Source organism: Cheilinus undulatus, linkage group 23 (assembly GCF_018320785.1).
Source record: "Cheilinus undulatus linkage group 23, ASM1832078v1, whole genome shotgun sequence".
Lineage (NCBI taxonomy): Eukaryota > Metazoa > Chordata > Actinopteri > Labriformes > Labridae > Cheilinus > Cheilinus undulatus.
Window position 1 is genome coordinate 17631635 of NC_054887.1, and position 20191 is coordinate 17651825.

The window sequence follows — 20191 nt, forward strand, 5'->3', positions numbered from 1 at the left end:
TCACCAGCCAGGGAGCCTAAGCGGAGAGGAAATACTCTAGAAAGGAGGAAGAAAGGAAGAAGTAGATAGGCGACAATGAGGGAGTGAAGAAGAAAGAAAGATATATCACAAACCCAAACATCTGGGTGGAATACGTCTCCCTCTCCTGGGCTCGATCACGCTGCTTAGTGAAATGTCGTGACAAAGCAGGGGCCGCCGTATCCATCAAAAATGTACAATGCTTGCTGTAATTAGCATACAACACACATGCAAACACTTGGGAGGCAAAAAAAAAATTCAACAACAGCTCCTGCATGGCGTCGTCTTTATTATCCTCTGATTTGTCACAAGTGTTGGTCTGGATGAACACGCAGGTTGTTACATTATTAACTAACGAACAGATGTGAAGAAGAAACAGATGCTAACTGCATTAGTGTAACTGATAGTGCAGAAGGGACAGGGAATGAACGATTTATGGTACTAAAACAGGACTGACTTTGATTGAAAAATAGACCTTTTGTAAAGGGATGAAGTTAGGAAGGATGGACCGTTACTGAGGTGTTGATCCCATTCATGTTTGTCCTTTAAGGGCCGAGCTCAGGCCTGCTGGGTTCTGTAGTTCTGTCCGATATGGCCGACAAAGTCGTAGCCTTCCCTGCATACTCATAGGAGAGACAAGAGGTAAGAGAGGAAAAGGGAAGAGAAGAATCAAGGGCGTCTAAGTCTCTCTGAGGGTGCTGTGATCGGTGCCTCTATTTGTTCCACAGGGTTTCTGAGGGTTTGTGTCTCGTTGCTGACTCACTCCTCGCCTCCTTCACTCCGGTTTGCTCTGTCTGTCTGTCGGTCAGTCGATAAGAAGTAATCCCACACCATAAACTCTTCATTGCTCTGTCTTTTCTCCCTCCTCTTTAACCGCCGGTCCTCAACTTGTTCTGCGGACAGAAAAAAATGGACAAAAGTGCATTAGAGAAACAGAGTGGCAAATAAAAAAATACTACATAGATAAAAGAAAGAGCAGAGGGCCTGAGAGTGCAATAAAAGGGGGGAGAGGATAGAAAGAGTGGGGAGAGAAAGACCCGAGGGCAATGGATTCCATGTTAGCGATAAGTGCAACCGCAAATCCCCAGCATTCTCTGTCAATAAGTATTTGAAGCGGTCGGCAGCAGCTGATGCCACTGAAAAGAGAGGAGAGGAGAGGAGAGGAGAAAACAAGAGGGGAAGATACAAAGGACAAAACAAGAGAGGGGAAGAAAGATCTATTTGTCACTGAATATCTGCTTTTCAAGAAGAGTTGTCAGCCATTTCAGTCCCCCAAAAGAATCTGTGTTTATTTATTGGGTATTGATCTGTCCATGACATCATCGCTGACAACAGCCTTTCATAGAGTTTTGAAAGTATGATGTTATTCAAGGGCAACTCTTAAGAAAAACAATAAAAAGAGTGCTGTACATTTCTAAGAACAGAATCCGAATGCTTGAGATTATAAAGGTGAGAATGTACACAAATAGAAGTTGAGATTATGACTGAATGGAAAGCATGTCATTTGATGACCAAGCTAAAATTGCCAGCATTTCTTTATTGTTCAGTCCAAGTAAAAAGTTTTATCTTGTGAAAAATCATCAACTGATGGCATGACACCTGCTAGACATATTCAGTTTTACCATTTGACAAAGGTAGGCGATTGCCTGGGGCTCCAAGGGGCTCAAGATATACTCATAGGTGTGCATCAAATACGAGTTAAAAGTCTATTTTTTTCAATGAGGTGTATTCTGAATGTATATAAGGTGCCAGATGAAGTGGCATTAAAATTGAGTTTGGTCCAAGAAAAATCCTGGGGAGGACCCTTAGTCCCAACAGCAGAGTACAAGTCCTTCAAATATATTTATATCAAGCAAATTATAGCAAAGTAGATCCCTATAGATGTACTCAAACAATGAATTGGGAGATTACTGTGTGGTTAAATGGCAAAAAAGAAGAAGTATGATTTGTGGCAAAAGAATGGATATAGAAACAATAGAGAGAATGTTTTTATTTTCATAAGTCCCACTAGGCCTAGAGACATGTTAAAACATTACAAAGTAGTGAGTTCGAGTTATGATGCTCTTCTAAGAGCTAATGAAGTATTTTTGGGTATTTAAATGTCAGATTTGGGTATACGATGAGGTCCTCTGGCTTTGTTACCTAAAAGAGATGCTTCTACATATTTTGTTCACTTGCTATGATTGCTTTTAGCTAAATGGAAAAGGGCCCCATATTGGTCTTCAAATTACAAAAACCTGGAACACACTTTTTTAAAAAAATAACCAGTTTTTCTAAAGACAGAGACCCCACATATGGTGACAGACAATGACAGATTTGACAGTTTTGTTCTTACAGCAGGGTTTCTACACATTTTTAAAAACCCAATTTAAAAACTTTTAGAGAACTAAGAAAAATGAATACCACATTTTTGTACAGTTAAAGTTTAGAAATGAAAGGTAAGCAAGATTTTTATTACACTGGACAAATGCTGGATTTCCAGATTTAATCAACTTATTATGAAATGCCAAATGATATAAGACAAGGAAATTCAGACATGTCTTAGTGTAATAGCCTTCTAAAATGTAAGCCCTCTCACTGGTAAAAGTAAGACTTAAATTTCAAAAGTCTAATTTAAGAATTTTCAGAGAGGAATTTTTAAGAATTTTACTTTTTAAGGATCAGCGGGAACCCTGTTATAGGTATGCAACGAGATGACACAACATGCCACACACTAACAGATTCATTCACTAACCAGTCTCCACTCTCAAAACTCCATATCTTGCACTGTCAAACATGACTTCAGAGTGAGCAAGCTAGCTATGTGGCTAGCTGTTAGCTACTTGCTACAACCTTTGTAGTAGCATTTTTAATCCACCACCATCCCTTATAAATCTGTTGCCACAAATCACCAAGTTGGTCCTCCATTTCTGATGCTGATCTAGCTTTATGCTTCACGTTTTCTGTCATTGCCATGTCTGTGCTGGTTTTGCTTCCTCCCCTAGTCAGCTTGCTTCCTGATTGGCTATTTTTTGTTCAACAAGACAAGACAATCCTGCCTGTGCCTCAAGTAGCTCTGATCATCTCTGATCATCTTCTGAGCTATCTGATATTTGGGCCAATGCTGACTTCAGGCAGAGGGGGGAATCTGGCTGGAAATCAGCACGATTTTCTCATAGGGTGTGCCACGCTTTAAACCTCCCTGACATAAGACAGGGTCATCTGGTATGATTTTGCTCTGGGTGATAAGTTTTATGTGACTTTATAATCTCAGAGAATATCCAAGGTTTGCCTGTTGTTAATTTGTGACTTTATAATCTTAAAAAATTCTGGGATTTGTTCCTCGTAAACGATAGGATACTTGTAGGAAAATTTGTCTTGGACTCCCAAGTTTTGCAAACATTAAGCTGCCAGATAACAACATTTAAGTAACAAATAGAAAAATGGCAACAATGATACAAATGTTCACAGAGTTGCACGAAATTTCATGGAAATTCACACCTTTATTACTCTCAAAAATTCAAATGTCTGTCTTGGAAATGAGCGACTCCCTTCAACTTCTAATATACCCTGATATGCTGTTGTATAAAAGAGATCTTTTAAGGATTCTCCAGCTTATTGCCCCTTTTAAAAGTTCCAGCTATTAAGATAAATTTAGGTGAGCCTTTCTAAATGGTTTTAGTTTAACCAACTCTACAAACATGCACAACAGATCCCAGAATGCTTTGCAAGTAGCTCACACACCTTAGCTATACCACATCATCTTTTGTTATAGTTTTGATTGAGAGCCTCCTGGCAATTAAACTGACAAACTGTGGATTTAAATGTAATAATTGATCATACAGAGGATGGAAACAGTATTTTTGTACCAAAGTTTATCATGGTGCAGCATTTATGGATGCTTTGTGGACACATTTAACCCTTAAGAGGCACTTTATGTAGAGTAATTTGCAGTTTTGTGAGTATTTTAAGATACAGAAGATTTTGAGTGAGCCAGCCTCTCTTTCACTTCTATCCATGCAAACTTAACACCTACACAAACCCCAAACAGTGATCCTGCTCAGCCCTTTGAGAGTAAAAAAGGAGACGGAGAGGTCAGTCTAAAAAATGAAGTGGAGAAGGAAAAGATAGCAAGCGAGAGGCGCTCATGCGGCGAGAATATGGAATGAGGGAAGCAGGCAGTGGATGGAGAGATCGGCCTGCGTGATAAACCCCTTTTTTCATACAGGGAGAAGGAGAGGGAGAAAAAAAAGAGAGACTTTATCTGTCCTTCGACTGCCTCTTCCTCACAGTTTGCTATCTTGAGTGCTGAATGCATTAGAAATGTGACAAGGGATGAAGGGATGCTGGATGGAGTGAGGAAGGAATGGTGGCAGGGCACAGAGGGCGAAAAAGTGGGTCTAAATGTTATCACTGACCGCGGCGATAAGACGCTAATTATCAGTGACAAAGGCCTGGATGTCTTGGGTGAATCCAGTTGAGGGGTCAATATTGTAAAAGTGAGATTTGGAGGATTTTTATCCTCTGTGAGATGCCATCTTGGACTTCCCTATCTCCCTGCTGTTTTTTTAGTGGAATTTAAGATTTGAAAGGGAAGGACAAAGAAGGGGATTTGGCTGTCTGAAAACTGCGATCAAGTGTTTTTTTTTCCCTGAAAGGGCACAGAGATGAGATGGCTTTTAGAGGTCACATTGGATGCGCTGACCTCAAGAAGTCAAAGACGCATGGTGTCACATTTGTTCTTCCTGCTGGACTCTGATAAAACTGTGTAAACATCTTAATCATGAAGCTCCATCGCCTCACATCAATCCAACTTCATCCTTCCTTTTGTCTGTGAAATTCTGCATATTACTCCTTTAAAGCCTTATCAAAGGACTGTTTTTTTCCCCTTTTTTGCACTTAATGACTTTAAAAGCGAGTCTCTCACTGATAAGCAGCAGACGAAACAGGAGTGTGTGTTGTGATTGCTGCGGGGTGATAAACACAAGCGGATTACCATATCATCTCAGGCTCGCTTCTAAACAATTTACAACATCATAACAGCATCCGGACTGTGAACGCAGCCTTGCTGCATGTTGACGAGGCTACAGGTATCTTTCTCTAAAACAGACACCCACACACACACCCACTATGAATAAAACATTGTGCAATTTACATGATGTATAGCTTAAAAATGTGCTAGCATCTGACTTTCAGATCTAATATTAATACCCACGCGAGACATAAAACTCTGTTTCCTTCATTTCCGGCAAAACAATGCCAGAAAAATCTAATAGAAAAAGCTCCATGAATGTAAATTAAGACTTGTTGGGAGGCGATGGATGTATATTGTGAAGTAAGAGAGGAGGAATCAAGTTAATATCAACCTGAGTGACATTACGATTACCATACAGTATGTGAGGAGACAGAGGGCAAAGAAACATTTACACTTAAACTCCAGCAAGGATGGAAGTATCCAACTAGCGAGCGGCTACTCCTTTACCTTATTACATTAAAACACAGGCACACAGACAGCCAGGGGAACGCCGGTGTCAGCAGGTATTATGGAAATAGATTGTAAGGTTTAAACTGCCTATTTAGAGTGAGCTTTATTCAGGCGCCAGTGGCACGCTGGAAATTATATTCTCCTGTCTAAAAGCAAGAAGCTGGCGCATGTAAATGGATCCCAGCATGTATGTGTAGACTTTACTAATTCATTTATGCATTTGTAAGGGAGAAGCTGCTCTACATTTGCTACCACACACATCTATGAGCCCATGACGTATGCTAAAGCTAACTGTAATACACATATCAATTGGACTGAAAGCTATACTACAAGATTAAGAGTCACTACAACTTACATCTCCATGAAACTGCAGGTAGGTACTTCCCATTCTTCCAGAGAGGAAAAAAAGCAGCATTTTGGTTGATTTTCATGTATTAGAATTTCAGTATTTCTCACATTGTCTCCAAAATCATTTATTTCACTTAACAAGCATGAAGCACACTCAAAACACTCGTGCAAAACATGACAAGAAAAGAAAAGTGTGGCAAATTTACCTCAATGAGATATGAACAAAGGTGGTTGAATACGCACCTGTTTAGCATTGTTGACACACTTCAAGTAAAGCGCTGCGATGTTGGAGCAGTTCAGGGTTCTGCCAACGTTCTCTCTGTAGCATGCCAGGATCTGGCCCTGCAGGTCTGAACACACTGGGTACATGTCGTAGCGCCTGCAAGGAAAAGAGGATAAAGTGTAAATGTGGTGCAAAAGGAGGAGAGGATAGGAGTTAAGGGAATGTGATAAAGGTGTAGAAGAAGGAGTAGGGATAAATGCATGATTGTAAATGAGAAAAGAGTGGTAAAGGGTCAGGTTGTGCATCAAATAAGGAAATATTGGGAGATGAAGATGGGCAATGCAGTGAGAACAAATAAAGGTTTTGCTGTCTAAGATACTGATGGCTGGAAGCAAATTTATGCTTCATTTGAATAAGTGTTTGTCCATAGTATACAATTTTGCTTTGTATTTTCTCATCAGAAGGATGTTCTATAAAGCCGTTTCCATGAGAATGTAAAAGCAGCAAGAGGTTCAACAGGTGGGTGAATATGGGCAGTAAGAGCTAGCATGGAAGGGGGCGACTACTCTAGATTGAGAGCTAACTGGAGAGCTTTCCTGAGGTGTTGTGGACTTAACTTGACAAACACCAGTCAAAGGAATTGCCCTGTTGATGGCATCGCTAATGTGCCAGCTTTTGTCCTGTAACTGTCCTCATGGTTTGGTTGTGGGGACCTTTAGGGGCAGCGTTTCCCACAGAATGACGCTGTACTTGGGTGGTAGAGATGACCATCCCAATTTTACAGCAGAAAAGTAACGTTTTTACAGCCTGGTCCAACTAATGCCTTTATAGATGCCTTTATTTTCACAGCATGGTCATGTGTAGACCTTAAAAACACACTTCAGCACAGGAAGTTGTTTGACTTCCTGATGAAGGCTTGATGCCGAAACAAGTGAAGTGAGTTTTTAAGGTCTACAGGTGACCATGCCATGAAAATAAAGGCATTTTAATGCTTAAATAAAAGTGCCTTGGAGTTTCCTTCCTGTTTTTATCAACTTCATGAATCCCCTTTCCAAATAGCACCTCAAAAAAAACTTTTATTGAGTCCAAGAAGCACTCCTTCCTATGGTTTTTTGCAGCTGTGCAAGTGGGTTGGGGATTAATGCACAACTGGAGGCATAGCTGACTGGCACATTGTTGCAGTTTTCCCTGAGGACCCACATCAGCTCCACATTTTAGTTTGTTACTAAAACAGTCAACAGCTAGGAGGAGAAAGCATTTTCAATATGGCAACCACAATAGTTGGGCTTCAAAATGCCTCTTCCAAAAACAGTCCACAGGTCAAACCAATACTTTAAAAAACAAAATCCCAGAATTTAAGAGGCTGGACCAGAATATTTTTCATAGTTTCCCTTAAAAAAAATCATGAAAGCTGTCCAACAATTAGTTAAATAGCTGGTAGGGATGGACAACATTGGAAAAAAGTGACAAAAGTGGCAAAAATCTATTTTTGGAAAACTGCATGCAATTTGAAAAAATACTGGAAGCTTTTCCAAAGAAATGCAATGAATATACACTGACCAACCAAAAAAGGTCAAACTCTATAATATTTCATTGAACCACCTTTAGTTTTTATTATGGCATGCATTTGCTGTGGCATCATTTTGTTAAGTTTTTGCAATGTCACATCATTTACTTCCATCCAAAGTTCCATTAATTTTTCACCAAGATCTTGTATTGATGATGGGAGAGTCGGTTCGCTGTGCAAAGTCTTCTCTAGCACTTCCCAAAGATTCTTAATGGGGTTAAGGTCTGGATTCTGTGGTGGCCAATCCATGTGTAAAAAAATGAGGTCTCATGTTCCCTAAACCACTCTTTCACAATTTGAGCTCAATGAAGCCTGGCATTGTCATCTCAGAACATGCCCGGGCCATCATGGAAGAAAAAATCCATTGACGGAATAACCTGGTCATTCAGTATGTAACACTGCTGAACGTAGACCTGACCAACTGCAGCAAGCCCAGATCATAGCACTGCCCCCACAGGCTTGTACAGTGGGCACTAGGCATGATGGGTGCATCACTTCATCCGCCTTTCTTCTTACCCTGATGCACCCATCCCTCTGGAACAGGGAAAATCTGGACTCATCAGACCACATGACCTTCTTCAATTGCTCCAGAGTTCAATCTTTATGTTCCTTAGCAAATTGAAGCCTTTTTTCTGATTAGCTTCACTAATGAGGGGTTTTCTTTAGGCTACACAGCTGTTCAGTCCCAATCCCTTAAGTTCCCAATGCATTGTGTGTGTGGAAAATGCTCTTACTTTCACTATTAAATATAGTGGTGAGTTCTATTGTTGTTTTTTATGATCTGATTTCACCAAAAGTTTAAGTGAACACCGATCACTATCAGTCAAGATTTTTTGCCGACCTTTCTTCCTCAAAGATGATAGTTCCCCACTATCCTTACAGTTTCTAATAATGCATTGGACAGTTCTGAACCCAATTTTAGTTGTTTCAGCAATGTCCTTAGATGTTTTCTTTGCTTGATGCATGCAAATACTTTGACGCTTCTGAAACAGATTAACCTCCACGACCACAGGATGTGTCTTCAGACATGGTTGTTAAAGAAATGAGAAGCTACTCACTGCATCAGTTAGGGTTAAATAACTTGTTGCCAGCTGAAACATAATCATCCCTGCAGTAATTATCCAATGGGAGGCTCTTAACTATTTGCCTAGTTCAACCCAGGTGGTGACTTTTTTTGGACGGGCAGTGTATGTAGGCTTAAACATGAGTTTGCATATTGATTCCATTTGAAAGGTAAAAAAGTCTTTTTTTCCTTAGGTATGCATTACACAAGACATATATGTGATAATTAACTATGATAATGATATGATGTGAATATTAAAGACTACACTTACAGCAGTTACTCTGAGGGCAGATGATAGCTGGCTTGAGTTTCAGCTGACAACATGAAAATGGAGTGAGAAGTTTTCTTATCTATTGTGATGAATTCAGACATGTGTGATAAGTTTACTGTGTAAGTTTATATTTTGATATATCTCTCATCTTCTTATCAATGGTGATTAAAAGTAACAGGCTAAAAAAGTGAGAAGCTTAAGGAAAAAAGAGGAATTAAGAGATATTTTTTAATGGAAAGTTGCAAATCCATGATCTGAAGATAGCCCATTTATCATAAGAGCCCACTGTCCTATTCTGCAGTTGGCACTGTGTGCACATCCCCTTCCTCACATTACTACTGTTCTTCTAGTCCCCAACACCTAAGGGACAATCAAACGTACTGCATCTGCTGGAAAGAATGTTAAAAGTCAATCTCGCCCCTGAACTCTGCTGTGATGACCATACCAATGTGTGCATTACAACATATCGACAGAGGCCAGAGGGCATTCTGAAAACGGACAATAAGAAGTGTCACATGAAGCGTCCAATATCGGCTGCAGGACCTTGAAAGGGAGATCCATCAGCGCCATGGATCTGCACTAGAGAGAGGCTAACTCTGCAAATCAATGAGTGATGCAAAGAAAACAAGTGAAGGGGATTGGCTGAACCGGAATAAGCACTGAAGCTTTCTTGTTACTGTGTGATGATGAATATAATGGAGTTAAATTAAAAGCAAGCTCAGAGTACCTTCCTGATGATAAAGTCCCAGTTTACTTAAATATAAAAGCCTTTCAGAGAGCTGAATATTGACCGGTCATTGGAAGCAACAGTAAATCCATCCATTGATAGCTCTCTGAGAGTGTCACCCATTGAATTCTGGGTAGCTCTCACCTTGGATGGGCCTAAGCAGCTAACTGAATCTTTAGCATCCAATATGAGGTTGTTGCTGTAGTATGTGAATGCTTATCTCTCAGGTTATTAGATAAACATTTGCTAAACTTGTATGCTTAAGTCTCCCTTGATGCTTGCAACAGACTTAGCGCTAGCAAGATCCCAACAAAAGCACACAAGCATAACTTTTAGTGCAATAAGGTGGAAATTCTAGGTTAGATGCATGCAGGAGTTGGACACCTTACTGACTAGGTCTGGCACCTCACCCAATGTTAACTGCTTTTGTCTGTCTCTTCACACAGCCCATAAAAACCAATAATGATGACACATGCACATGCTAGGGCTATTATGCTAATGGCAGTGTCATCGTTTTGTTCACACCAGTGCTCAGGACACTCCATCTGCCTCGCTAAATGCCTCGCATGAGTGTGAAAGAGAAGAGAGGGGTTTTTATTTTGCCCGTCAGCAATTCTACTGATCTCAAAGGAATATTGGGGGGATGAAGCAGAGCCCCCGTAGTCAAAATCAGATGTTTGATTTGCCCCCCCGGAGAGAGGAATTACCCCCCTTCATTGGAAGCAAAGCAGGGGGACTGGTGGCACGGATCATTAAACAGGGTGAGATGCAGCAGGAAGCTGGTGATGTGGAGATGTGTACATATGTGCATCCCCACATGGTTGTATTTGTTAAAGGAGGCTGGAAAAATCCATAGTCCTTGTGAGTGTGGGTCAGTGACAATTTGTGACAACCCTAGATGTGCTCTGCAAAGCTAACATTAAAGTGTGATGAATCAATACTCTTAATCATTCACCAACCAATGCAGTTATCAGGGCCAAACAAGCTGAACAGAAATAACAGTCCACTGAGACACTTAGGAACAGATTCACATTTAAAGAGAAAGGCTTCTTAGCCTTTCTTATAAGACATTTTATGAAACATTGATAGCTCTGGTATGACTGTACAGTACTTTTAGAGCTACATCCAGAGGACAGTTAGCTTAACTAAAGGCTCAACCCACTGCTCCCACGAGTATCATCATCAGAGGTATCTAAATCAGGCTCTCTTTGCTATAACCATTTGAGAAAGACTTGCTCGCATATTTCCTGATATCTAGAACTCATCTGATACCGCTGAGCACCAAAATTAAACATCTTAATTTTGGACAAAACACTGATTGCTGCTATTGTATTGTATTGTAAGTCCCTCCAGGATTTTGCAGAATGCAAAGCTTTCCCCCCTCACTATGTGAACTTCATCCACAAAGCAAAAATGGTTGTGTACTATTTAGTAAATACACCTTATGGAGTAGTAACTAAATGGAATGCAGTTTGCTTTGAAAAGACTCCCCAATTCAAAATAAAACAACCAGCAGAGATAGGTAGAGCTGAGCAGGGAGCCTCTACTCAGCTTGGAAATGTCTTGTGGGGCCACACCAGTACGTGGAGTCAAGGCCGCCCATAAGGGGGGATAAAGGGGAAAAATTTACGGGGCCCAGACAAAGTGGGGGCCCATGGAGGCCAGAGAATCATGGTCCAATGTAAAGTTTATCTGTAAAAACTATATTTTATATTTAACCTCAATGATAACCTCTCCAGAAGGATGAAATAGGAAAAACATAGAAGAAAAAAATTATAGAAGAATTGCAAAATAAAGGCAAAAAGTGGTGAAAGAGCGCAAAAATGGGTTAAAAGTTGCAAAAATTGGTAGTAAAAATGTTGGAATGAGATAGAAAGTGGCAAAAATTGTTAAAAGTTGCAAAAATTGGTGGAAATAAATGGTTAAAAGTAGTTAAAAGTGTCAAAAACTGGCTAATAGTAGCAAAAATAGGTTCAAATGGGCAATAAAAATGAAGAAAAGCGGTTAAAAAGTGGTAAGTAAATATGTGTTAAACTTGCAAGAAGGCCCAGGAGGTCAGAAAAATCATTTTCCATTGTAAAGTTAATCCATGATAACCACATTTTACATCTGGGTATTAACCACTAGAGAAGGAATTTTAATTGTTTTGAAGGGATAAATAATAAAACAGTTGCAGAGTTAAGGCAAAATAGACAAAAATGGTCCAAAGTGGCAAAAAATGGTGAAAAGTAGGGGTGTAGCGGTACAGAAAAATTTCTGTTTGGTGCGTACCTCGGTTTTAAAGTCATGGTTCGGTACGTTTTCGGTATGGTGATTGATGTGGATAAATAAAATTTAATTTTAATTTTTTTAATTAAATTGTATTAAAATAAATAGGCTGAATAAATTACACTGAAATTATAAATAATGCTGCGACCTCCCTCCAAAAGTTCTTCAATGATTAAAAATATTAATAAATAAATACATTTTTGACTAGGTTATTTTCATTGATATATTGACATATTTATACCCATTCTTTAAACACTAAAAATTTCCCAGCTAACTTGAATGCATCATCACACAACCGCAAGTTAGCTTGTTAAGTATACATATTAGCATCTTTTTTGCCGATTTAAACACAGACTACAGCACTGGACTACTTTTTTTAACCAATGGGACCTACTGCAAAGTTTGGAGGAGCTTTTCACAGCCCATCTTGGAGGATAAAGAGGTTAAAGCCATGTGAAATCTGAGGATAACTTAACCTATGACACAGCTGCAGAGTCCCTCTCTCAGTCCTCCAAGGCTAATATTTGAAGGTGAAGTTAACATGATTCACAGATCCAGAGCACCATTGCTATACGGGTGATTTAAATGAAGCCGGCGGCTCCTCTAACTCCACATGTGCCATCACTCTTCTTCATTTTTTTTTGTAACTGCTCCTTCTTCTGTAATGACGGTTGCTGGCAGCTTTTAGGCTCATTGCCACCACCTGGACTGAAGTGAGAACTTGACTTTTTTAAATACTCACTCAGACGTATTTGTCGTACTACTGCGCACACCGAACCATGACGGCCGTACCGTGATGGTATGGGACGGATAAAAATACCGTTACACCCCTAGTGAAAAGCAGTTAAAAAGTGGCAAAAATCTGTGGAAGTAAATGGTCAGAAGTTGTTGCGATATTTTTGTATATATATATCTTTATCTATCTATCTATCTATCTATCTATCTATCTATCTATATATATCTATCTATCTATAGATAGATATATATAGATAGATAGATAGATAGATAGATATATGTATATAGGCTATCTATAAATTTGTATGTATATGTGGGTGTGTATACATATGTTTATTTATAGAAATAAAGAACTATATAATGTTAAGTTAATATGGAATATAACATAACATAAGTAAGCTGTTAATAAAAATCTATTAAAATTATATGTATAGTATGTAAATTAAAAATTACATGGTGTATTGTAAAATATATGGTCTTGCATCATCTAGAGTTTTAACATTTTTTGTGCAATTTGAACTAAAATGCTTTTAGGATTTCTCAAAATGGAAAAATAAATCAATATAGAGTAAATGTACTAAAATCTTTTATATTTCATGGTACATCAGTTTGTATGTCTTAATGTAATGACAAGGTGCCTGTGGCGGAAGACTGATCCTCATGTCCAGCTTTAAGGATTGATGGACTGTGTTGTGAGGAGGGCATGACGTGACGGGGCAGTGTTTTTTTTTAATATTGTACTACGGAAGCCATCATTCTTAATGGCACTACGATGGCACAGGTCCTTACAAAAAAAAAACTAAGTACTGACTGGGTAATTATGGTTACATGAGTAAAAATCAGCTGTAGCTCAGCAGGCTTCTTTCAAGCTAGCTGTTAGCCGCTAAGCTATCGCTATGATGTCTCGCGCTCGGGTACTTGACTCCTATAGATGTCTGTACCATCTTTAATATTTTGGAAGCCAAAACAAAGTCCACATATCCGCTACAAATGAAGCAGAAGCTGCACTGCTGGGTAGGCATGAGCAACCAGCTTGCTCAGACCAGGAGTCTTGCGTGATCTCGTTGTCTAAGCAGAGGAGAAGAGGGAAGAGTCAACTGCTTGCTGCCAGCTGGCGGTGCCTGCCGCCAACTAGCGGTAAGGGGGTGAAATCACACCACAAACTACCGCACCAACAAAGTAAATTATTAATTAAAAAAAATCGATACTGCATTTTAAAATATCGATACAGTATTGCATGGCGAAATATCGTGATATATCAGTGTATTGATATTTTCCAACACCCCTAAGGGAGAGTCACATTACCCCTGTGTTGTTCTCTCTTTATGAGCCTCTTGTCTATTAAAGGATCAGTTTAAATCTTACTGTTGACTTCCAACAGACTGGAACAGCCTTACTTAACTAAACTTCTCCATGTTCACACTCCAGCACTAAGGCCTACCAACCAGCTGTTCCTGGAAGTGCCAATTTGGTTTTCTTGTTGCTCTAATGCAACAGCTGATAGATGCATAATTAGAAGTATTGCTGTGTAGGCCTCTGTGTAAAACAAAAAAGTTTTTTTGGGTGATAAAAATTAGAATGGGTGATGGTTTCACCAACTAGCATACTGACCTTTAGATTGTAGGCCGTATTGGATGCCTTTCTGTGAGACGAATCTTTGTTGGTTTATGATTTGGACAAGAAAATGTACAAATAGTGGATTATTTCTCCCCATTTTTTGAAGAACCTGACTCACCAAGTCCCATTTTCCAGTCTGAATGCTAACAGTAGGACAAAAAGTTTGTTTATTCACAAAAGTAAAGTCAACCCTCCTAACACTAAGCAGGAAGGGGGAAAAGCATTCATTTCAAAACGTGGAACTACACGATTAATCTTTGGCCAATTCCCCATGAAATTTCTCTGCTTTGAGCCTACACTGCAACATTATGCTACTGGATATGGAGAGGGATCTGCATTTGTGGATCCACAGGGGAGAGATTCAGTCATTTGCTTGCAGCCATGACAAGGCCATTGCTCTGCGTCAGGGTATTGAACGATGACAGCAGCGGTAGCAGAAATCGCTGCCATCCTATTCCTATGGATCCTGTCGTTCATTTATTACCGCCTATGGGCATCTACAGGGAGGAGAGGAGCCACATACACCCACTAATTACTTTCTTAAGCGTTGGCGCTAATGCCAGGTGCATCCTGCTGATACAAACCACTGTGTTTATCACCAGTAATGGCCTCTGAGAGAGAGCGAAACGAGGACAAATAGAGAGAGAGAGGGAGGGAAAAAGAGAGGACAGAGGGGGGTTGGATGGATAGAAATGAGAGGAGTATTTCTTGATGAGGACCCAGACAGTAGTACTTCTATTTTTGCTCTGTCTCTGATTTTTTCTGTGGTTATGAGGGGAAGGAGACGGTTGCTGAGTTAATCACAGAGACAATAACACAGTCACACACACTCTGTGGAGACACACTGCATCCTCTACCATCTATCATTAAGATTAACATTAAGTCCCTTGCTGCCGAGCACACAGAGCTGTTCAGGAAAGACTTCAAATCCCTATCTTCATCCTCAGTTTCACATTAAGGTCACCTTATGTCATATAGCATAGCTAAGCAAGTGAAATATCATGCAATAGGGTTGGAAAATGCTGAAATGATACGATACTATATGGTATGATATGATACAACACAATATGATACAGTACACTACAATAAGATACAAAAAGGTACGGTACAATACAACACAATATGATATAGTACGATACAATAAGATACAAAAAGAAACAAAATACAATATGTTATGGTTTGACATGATACAATAGGGTACGCTAAGGTACAATACCATATGAAACAATACAATAAGAAACAATAAAATACAATACCATACAATATGATACGATATGATTCGATACAGCACGAAATACGATATGAAATAATACAATACACTACGATACGATACATTGCTAAACAATACAGTACAATACGATACAATACAACCTAATTTGATCGGATACAATACGATGCAATTCAGCCCAGCATGGTTACGTACAAAACTGTAAGATACTGTAAAGTACAGTATGATACTGCATGATACAGCACAACAAAGAACTAAGAACCACCTTGTGAAAGGTTATCTTTTACACAGAAATTAGTTAAGAACGCCATCATGGACTTGTTTCATGGAAGCAAGAGGGTAGCAGCAAAACCACTTTTTAAAGCTATGTTTGAATTACATTTTTAAACAGGATATGGTTCAAATAAAAAGTTTCATTTCAAAATAAATTTTTTTTTTTTTGGCTTTATTTAGAAAGTGAGGAAATTTGAATAGAGAAAGTGGGGACAAGATGCCAGACAGGAGCCACAGGCTGCATCTAATATGTAGATACAACCATAAGGGGACTGGAGACCCTGAGTGTCTGTCCTTATTATGTCATTTAATGAAACTCATTTTTAGGGGCTTTAGGATGCAAAACTTTACACTTCAAAGAGAAATAACTCTGACACAAATTCTTAGTGGTCATTCACACATTCAAAGATATTTTAAATTCATTTTGTGACCCCATCCGGGAAATAAGCCCTCCTGATGAAACTGCTGCCCTTTACCTGCACATCCATAACACCAGTATCACTGTTTGAAGATAGACAACACACATTTCCTCAGACTTGCACACAAAAAAATCATAGATCATTCTACAAGTTATAGAAGCAACCTTTGCCAATAAATGTGCATTTATTGCCCTCTCTCTTTCTCTCTCCCTTTTGTTTACCATCTCCCTTTATTCACTCCCAAAATCCCCCAGAGGTTCATGGGATATTTAATAAAAAACTCCATGTGGTCAGAGACACTGACAGAAGCAAAAAGAGCCAGATACAGTCGGTTATTATTTGCTGTATGTGTGTGTGTGTGTTAAACCCTAGAGACAGAGAATCTAAACAGTCATATAGAGGTCTCGCCTTGTGCCATCAGTAGCAGCAAAGGTCGCTATACAACACCTTATCAACCCCACCCCCTCTAACCTCATATATACACACAAGGCAAGTCCCTGTCGCCTTGATGCAGTGATATGAATGAAAGGGAGGAGTGAGCTTGGTTTAGATATCTACATTACAGTTTCTCTGCTGAGCATCATAAATCACAGAGCGGAGAGAAGGATACAGAGACAAAAAAAAAAGAATAGAGAAGGGATAGATACAAGGGAGGGAAGATGATTTATTAGAGAGACTGAGGCAGAGATGGACAGAGGTTGTGACAGATGAGAAAGAATAAAAAAGAAAAAAATCACAGGAGAGAAATTCACATTTCAAAACTACAACGACCAAAATACCTTTTTTTTCCAAAGATTTTTTGGGGGGTTTATTAGAGACAAGGACAGTGGACAGAATCATAAACAGGGATGAGAGTGTGGGGAATGACATGCTGGAAAAGAGCCACTGGTTGAACTGCAACCTATCTGCGTCTCCTGCTAAACCATCTGTGAAGATATATGTTATACTTTGTCACAATATTAGTTAGATTTCTGCTCATTACTGTTTAAATGGCCACATAATTTAACTTTAAGTGGCTGCCAACCTAAAGTTTTTTTGTTTTAACATACCCTACAGCAGTGCTTCCCAAAGTGCTGGCCAGGGCCCACTGGTGGGCCCCAGAGGTACTGCAGGTGGGCCGTGACAGGCCAATTACAATGACTTAAAACCATAGAAAATATACAGTGCTTAACAAATTTATTAGACCACCCTAACCCTAACCAAAGTAAGGTTTATGCCACAGCTGCCCTAAATTAACAGCACTGGTAATTACTAAAATCATTTTTTATATTTCTGCAATGGTTAATACACCAATATGTAGAAGCTCTTTAACCCAAATGATATTTTTAATGCTAAAATATAATTATTATTGTTATCTGTGAATTGTCAAATTTACTGATTTAAAAAAATGTGAAAATAGTAAACCACATTAATTTCTTGATTAATATGTCAAATTATAGTTATTTACTTACATTCCTGAATAGAAAAAATAGTTTTAGTGGTTGAATGTTATGCTTGATTAATTTCTGACTTCTCAGAGAAGCCCAGTGAGCCAACTCAAATTTGGGTGAATTCAGTTCGAAATCCCTCATTCCTGTTCAAAATGGTAAAATGTGGAGAGCTCACTGAAAATGAAAGAGTCCGCATTAAAGCACTTCTTGGTGCTAGATGGTCGTTGAGACAAATATTACAGGTGGTGTGATAAATTTGTTAAGCACTGTATATATATCTTAAATCGCAATAAAAATGATCATAAAATATTGAAAAAATTGTATCATTTTAAGTCTCAGAAGTAATGAAACACAACCAGAAATGTTTAACTCATATGGCCTCATTTATCTTGACTGATCTATGGAACTGGTGTCACAACTTAACTGGTGTTGGATTAACTGGTAATGAAGTGTTCTCGTCCAGTCTGCAGAAACTCTTGACTAAATACCAAGTTAAACCGATATCAATGAAGATGAGTTTCTCTCATTTACAGAAACTTGATCCACATTTACATAATGGTGAAAACTGAAAATAAAGACATAAAAGCACTCAGTGTTTGCTATTTTATAAAAGAACTGCATCTCACATGTAGATGGGACAAAAAAAAAACAAAAACAAAATACACAAACATATTCTAACAATACCTTATAAAACATATGGTCTAACATCTCTTTATTAACTTACAATACTTTCAGCTTTGCCTGTCCTATGTCTCTCAGTGGGTGGCAATGGATTGTCCCTTAGCTGTCTGGCTGAACTGGCGACAACTATTCACTAATTCCTCAGCAAAGTAAAGCCCACCCACGAAAGTTTAGTAAGCCAACCCAACAAAAGCTAGGAAAGCCAAGCCCTGAAAGTGACGAACACCACTTGGCAACACATGTGGTACTTACCCATTCTGCTAGGTCACTTGCTTCCCAGTTCTAAGAAGTTGGAAGTGTCTTCAGAGAAATTAATGCTACTAGGACAGTGTGTGCTGGGCCACGAGGCAGGTTTATAGTAATAAATATTACAAAAGAAAATTTGTATTAAAGTGACCCTGCAGAGGCCTGATCATAACAAAACAAATGGCACTGGCTCATGACCCCACAAACACTTTCTAAGTAATGTTAATGTCTCTGTAAGTCAAATATTCCAATTAAAATTCTCTGATTTTGAAATAAAAATATGATAAGTCAAAGGTAAATATTTGAGTCTCATATTATGGCTGTACAATGTTTTTTTGGTGGGCCACGGAAGATTTTCAGATCTCAAATTGGATAAAGTTTGGGAAAGGCTGCCTTCAAGTGTCCTATACAAAGACTTTCATTGGATGGGCCACCCAGGTATATTTGCCAAACATTGAAAAAAAATGTATATAATCAATATCTGCATGCAAGACATGGATATCTATACGTAGAACCCTCCCAAATGCACCAACTGAACTGCAACAACTCATTTTAAAATGATGCCATTGTTTCTACATTTTTCTGCAGCTCTTTGCTGCCAATATCATCCTGTACTCTGACAGGCTAGGATAACGCTAACTGATCAAAAACAAGCCTTAACACATGTAGGTCACCTGCTATGATTATGGTACATCAAGTGAGACAATTTATAATTTAAGTGATAATACATAAGCATCATACAACAAATGAATACTGTTAAAAGAGCTGAAACACAAATAATTACATATTAAGAATGAGACAGGGCAGGCTCACCATCCCAACCACCTGAGTACAATGTCATTCTGGGGGAAAAACAGCCTTATCCCTGGTGTTTATTTTGTCTTATCTAATGTTTTTGCATTTTAAACAACTGCAAATGTTCACACTGTTTGAAAAATGCCATTTATTGGCAATATTGCAGAGCTTGGCCTTCATTGGGTACAGCAAATTCCAAAAAGTTTTGTACCAAGTCACTGCCAATTTATGTATTTTTGTAGAGTCTGTATCTTTTCCTGAGTCTGTCCCTGAAGCTCACTCCAATCCTTGCACCGCCACACTACGTACTTCGAGAATGTGAACCAGAAGAACCGCTCCTCTTGAGATATGAGCAGTCTGTGCACAGTGGAGTCCGCTTCCTGTGTGGGTCAAACAACACAGAGCAGACTGACCCAGACAGAACGACACATTCAGGAATACATGGATCATGCCGTCAATTCCAAAAATAACATTTTGCTTGAAGGTTTTTCTCTTTATTCTTGCATGCACTTGTGGTCAATCTGCTCTGTGCTGAGTGTGGGATTTGAAGGCTCATCTTTAAAAATGTGCGGTATCTCACAATCTTTGCTCTCATTTTCTATCTGTTCCTATGTGCTGCACTTTGGGCAGCATGCTCGCTAAACATAAAAGTCGAGTGGTGAGAACTTTGAGAAAGAAACTGAAAAGAGGCAGAAGGATCTCCTCGACAAAACCCTCCAGAAGTTTTGTGTTCTTTGTAAAGTTTCTTCAGGGAAGAACAGAAAAGGAGGTGGAGAGGAGGGGCAGAAACGATATGAGAGGGCGAACATGTCCCATTT

The 20191-nt window shown here is 39.1% G+C and overlaps 1 protein-coding gene across 3 annotated transcripts in view; it reads right to left on the minus strand.

Annotated features, from left to right (window-relative positions):
• Positions 1-287: 287 nt before the first annotated feature.
• The window catches only part of chchd3a (coiled-coil-helix-coiled-coil-helix domain containing 3a), a 119709-nt gene continuing 99805 nt past the window's right edge, over positions 288-20191 (minus strand). For all 3 annotated transcript variants that reach the window (XM_041781288.1, XM_041781287.1, XM_041781286.1), the window contains 2 exons: positions 6074-6209; positions 288-911 (listed from right to left, as the gene is read on the minus strand). In XM_041781288.1, the coding sequence (XP_041637222.1) occupies positions 888-911; positions 6074-6209 (160 nt within the window). In that variant the 3' untranslated portion in view covers positions 288-887. The remainder of the gene's footprint in view (positions 912-6073; positions 6210-20191) is intronic.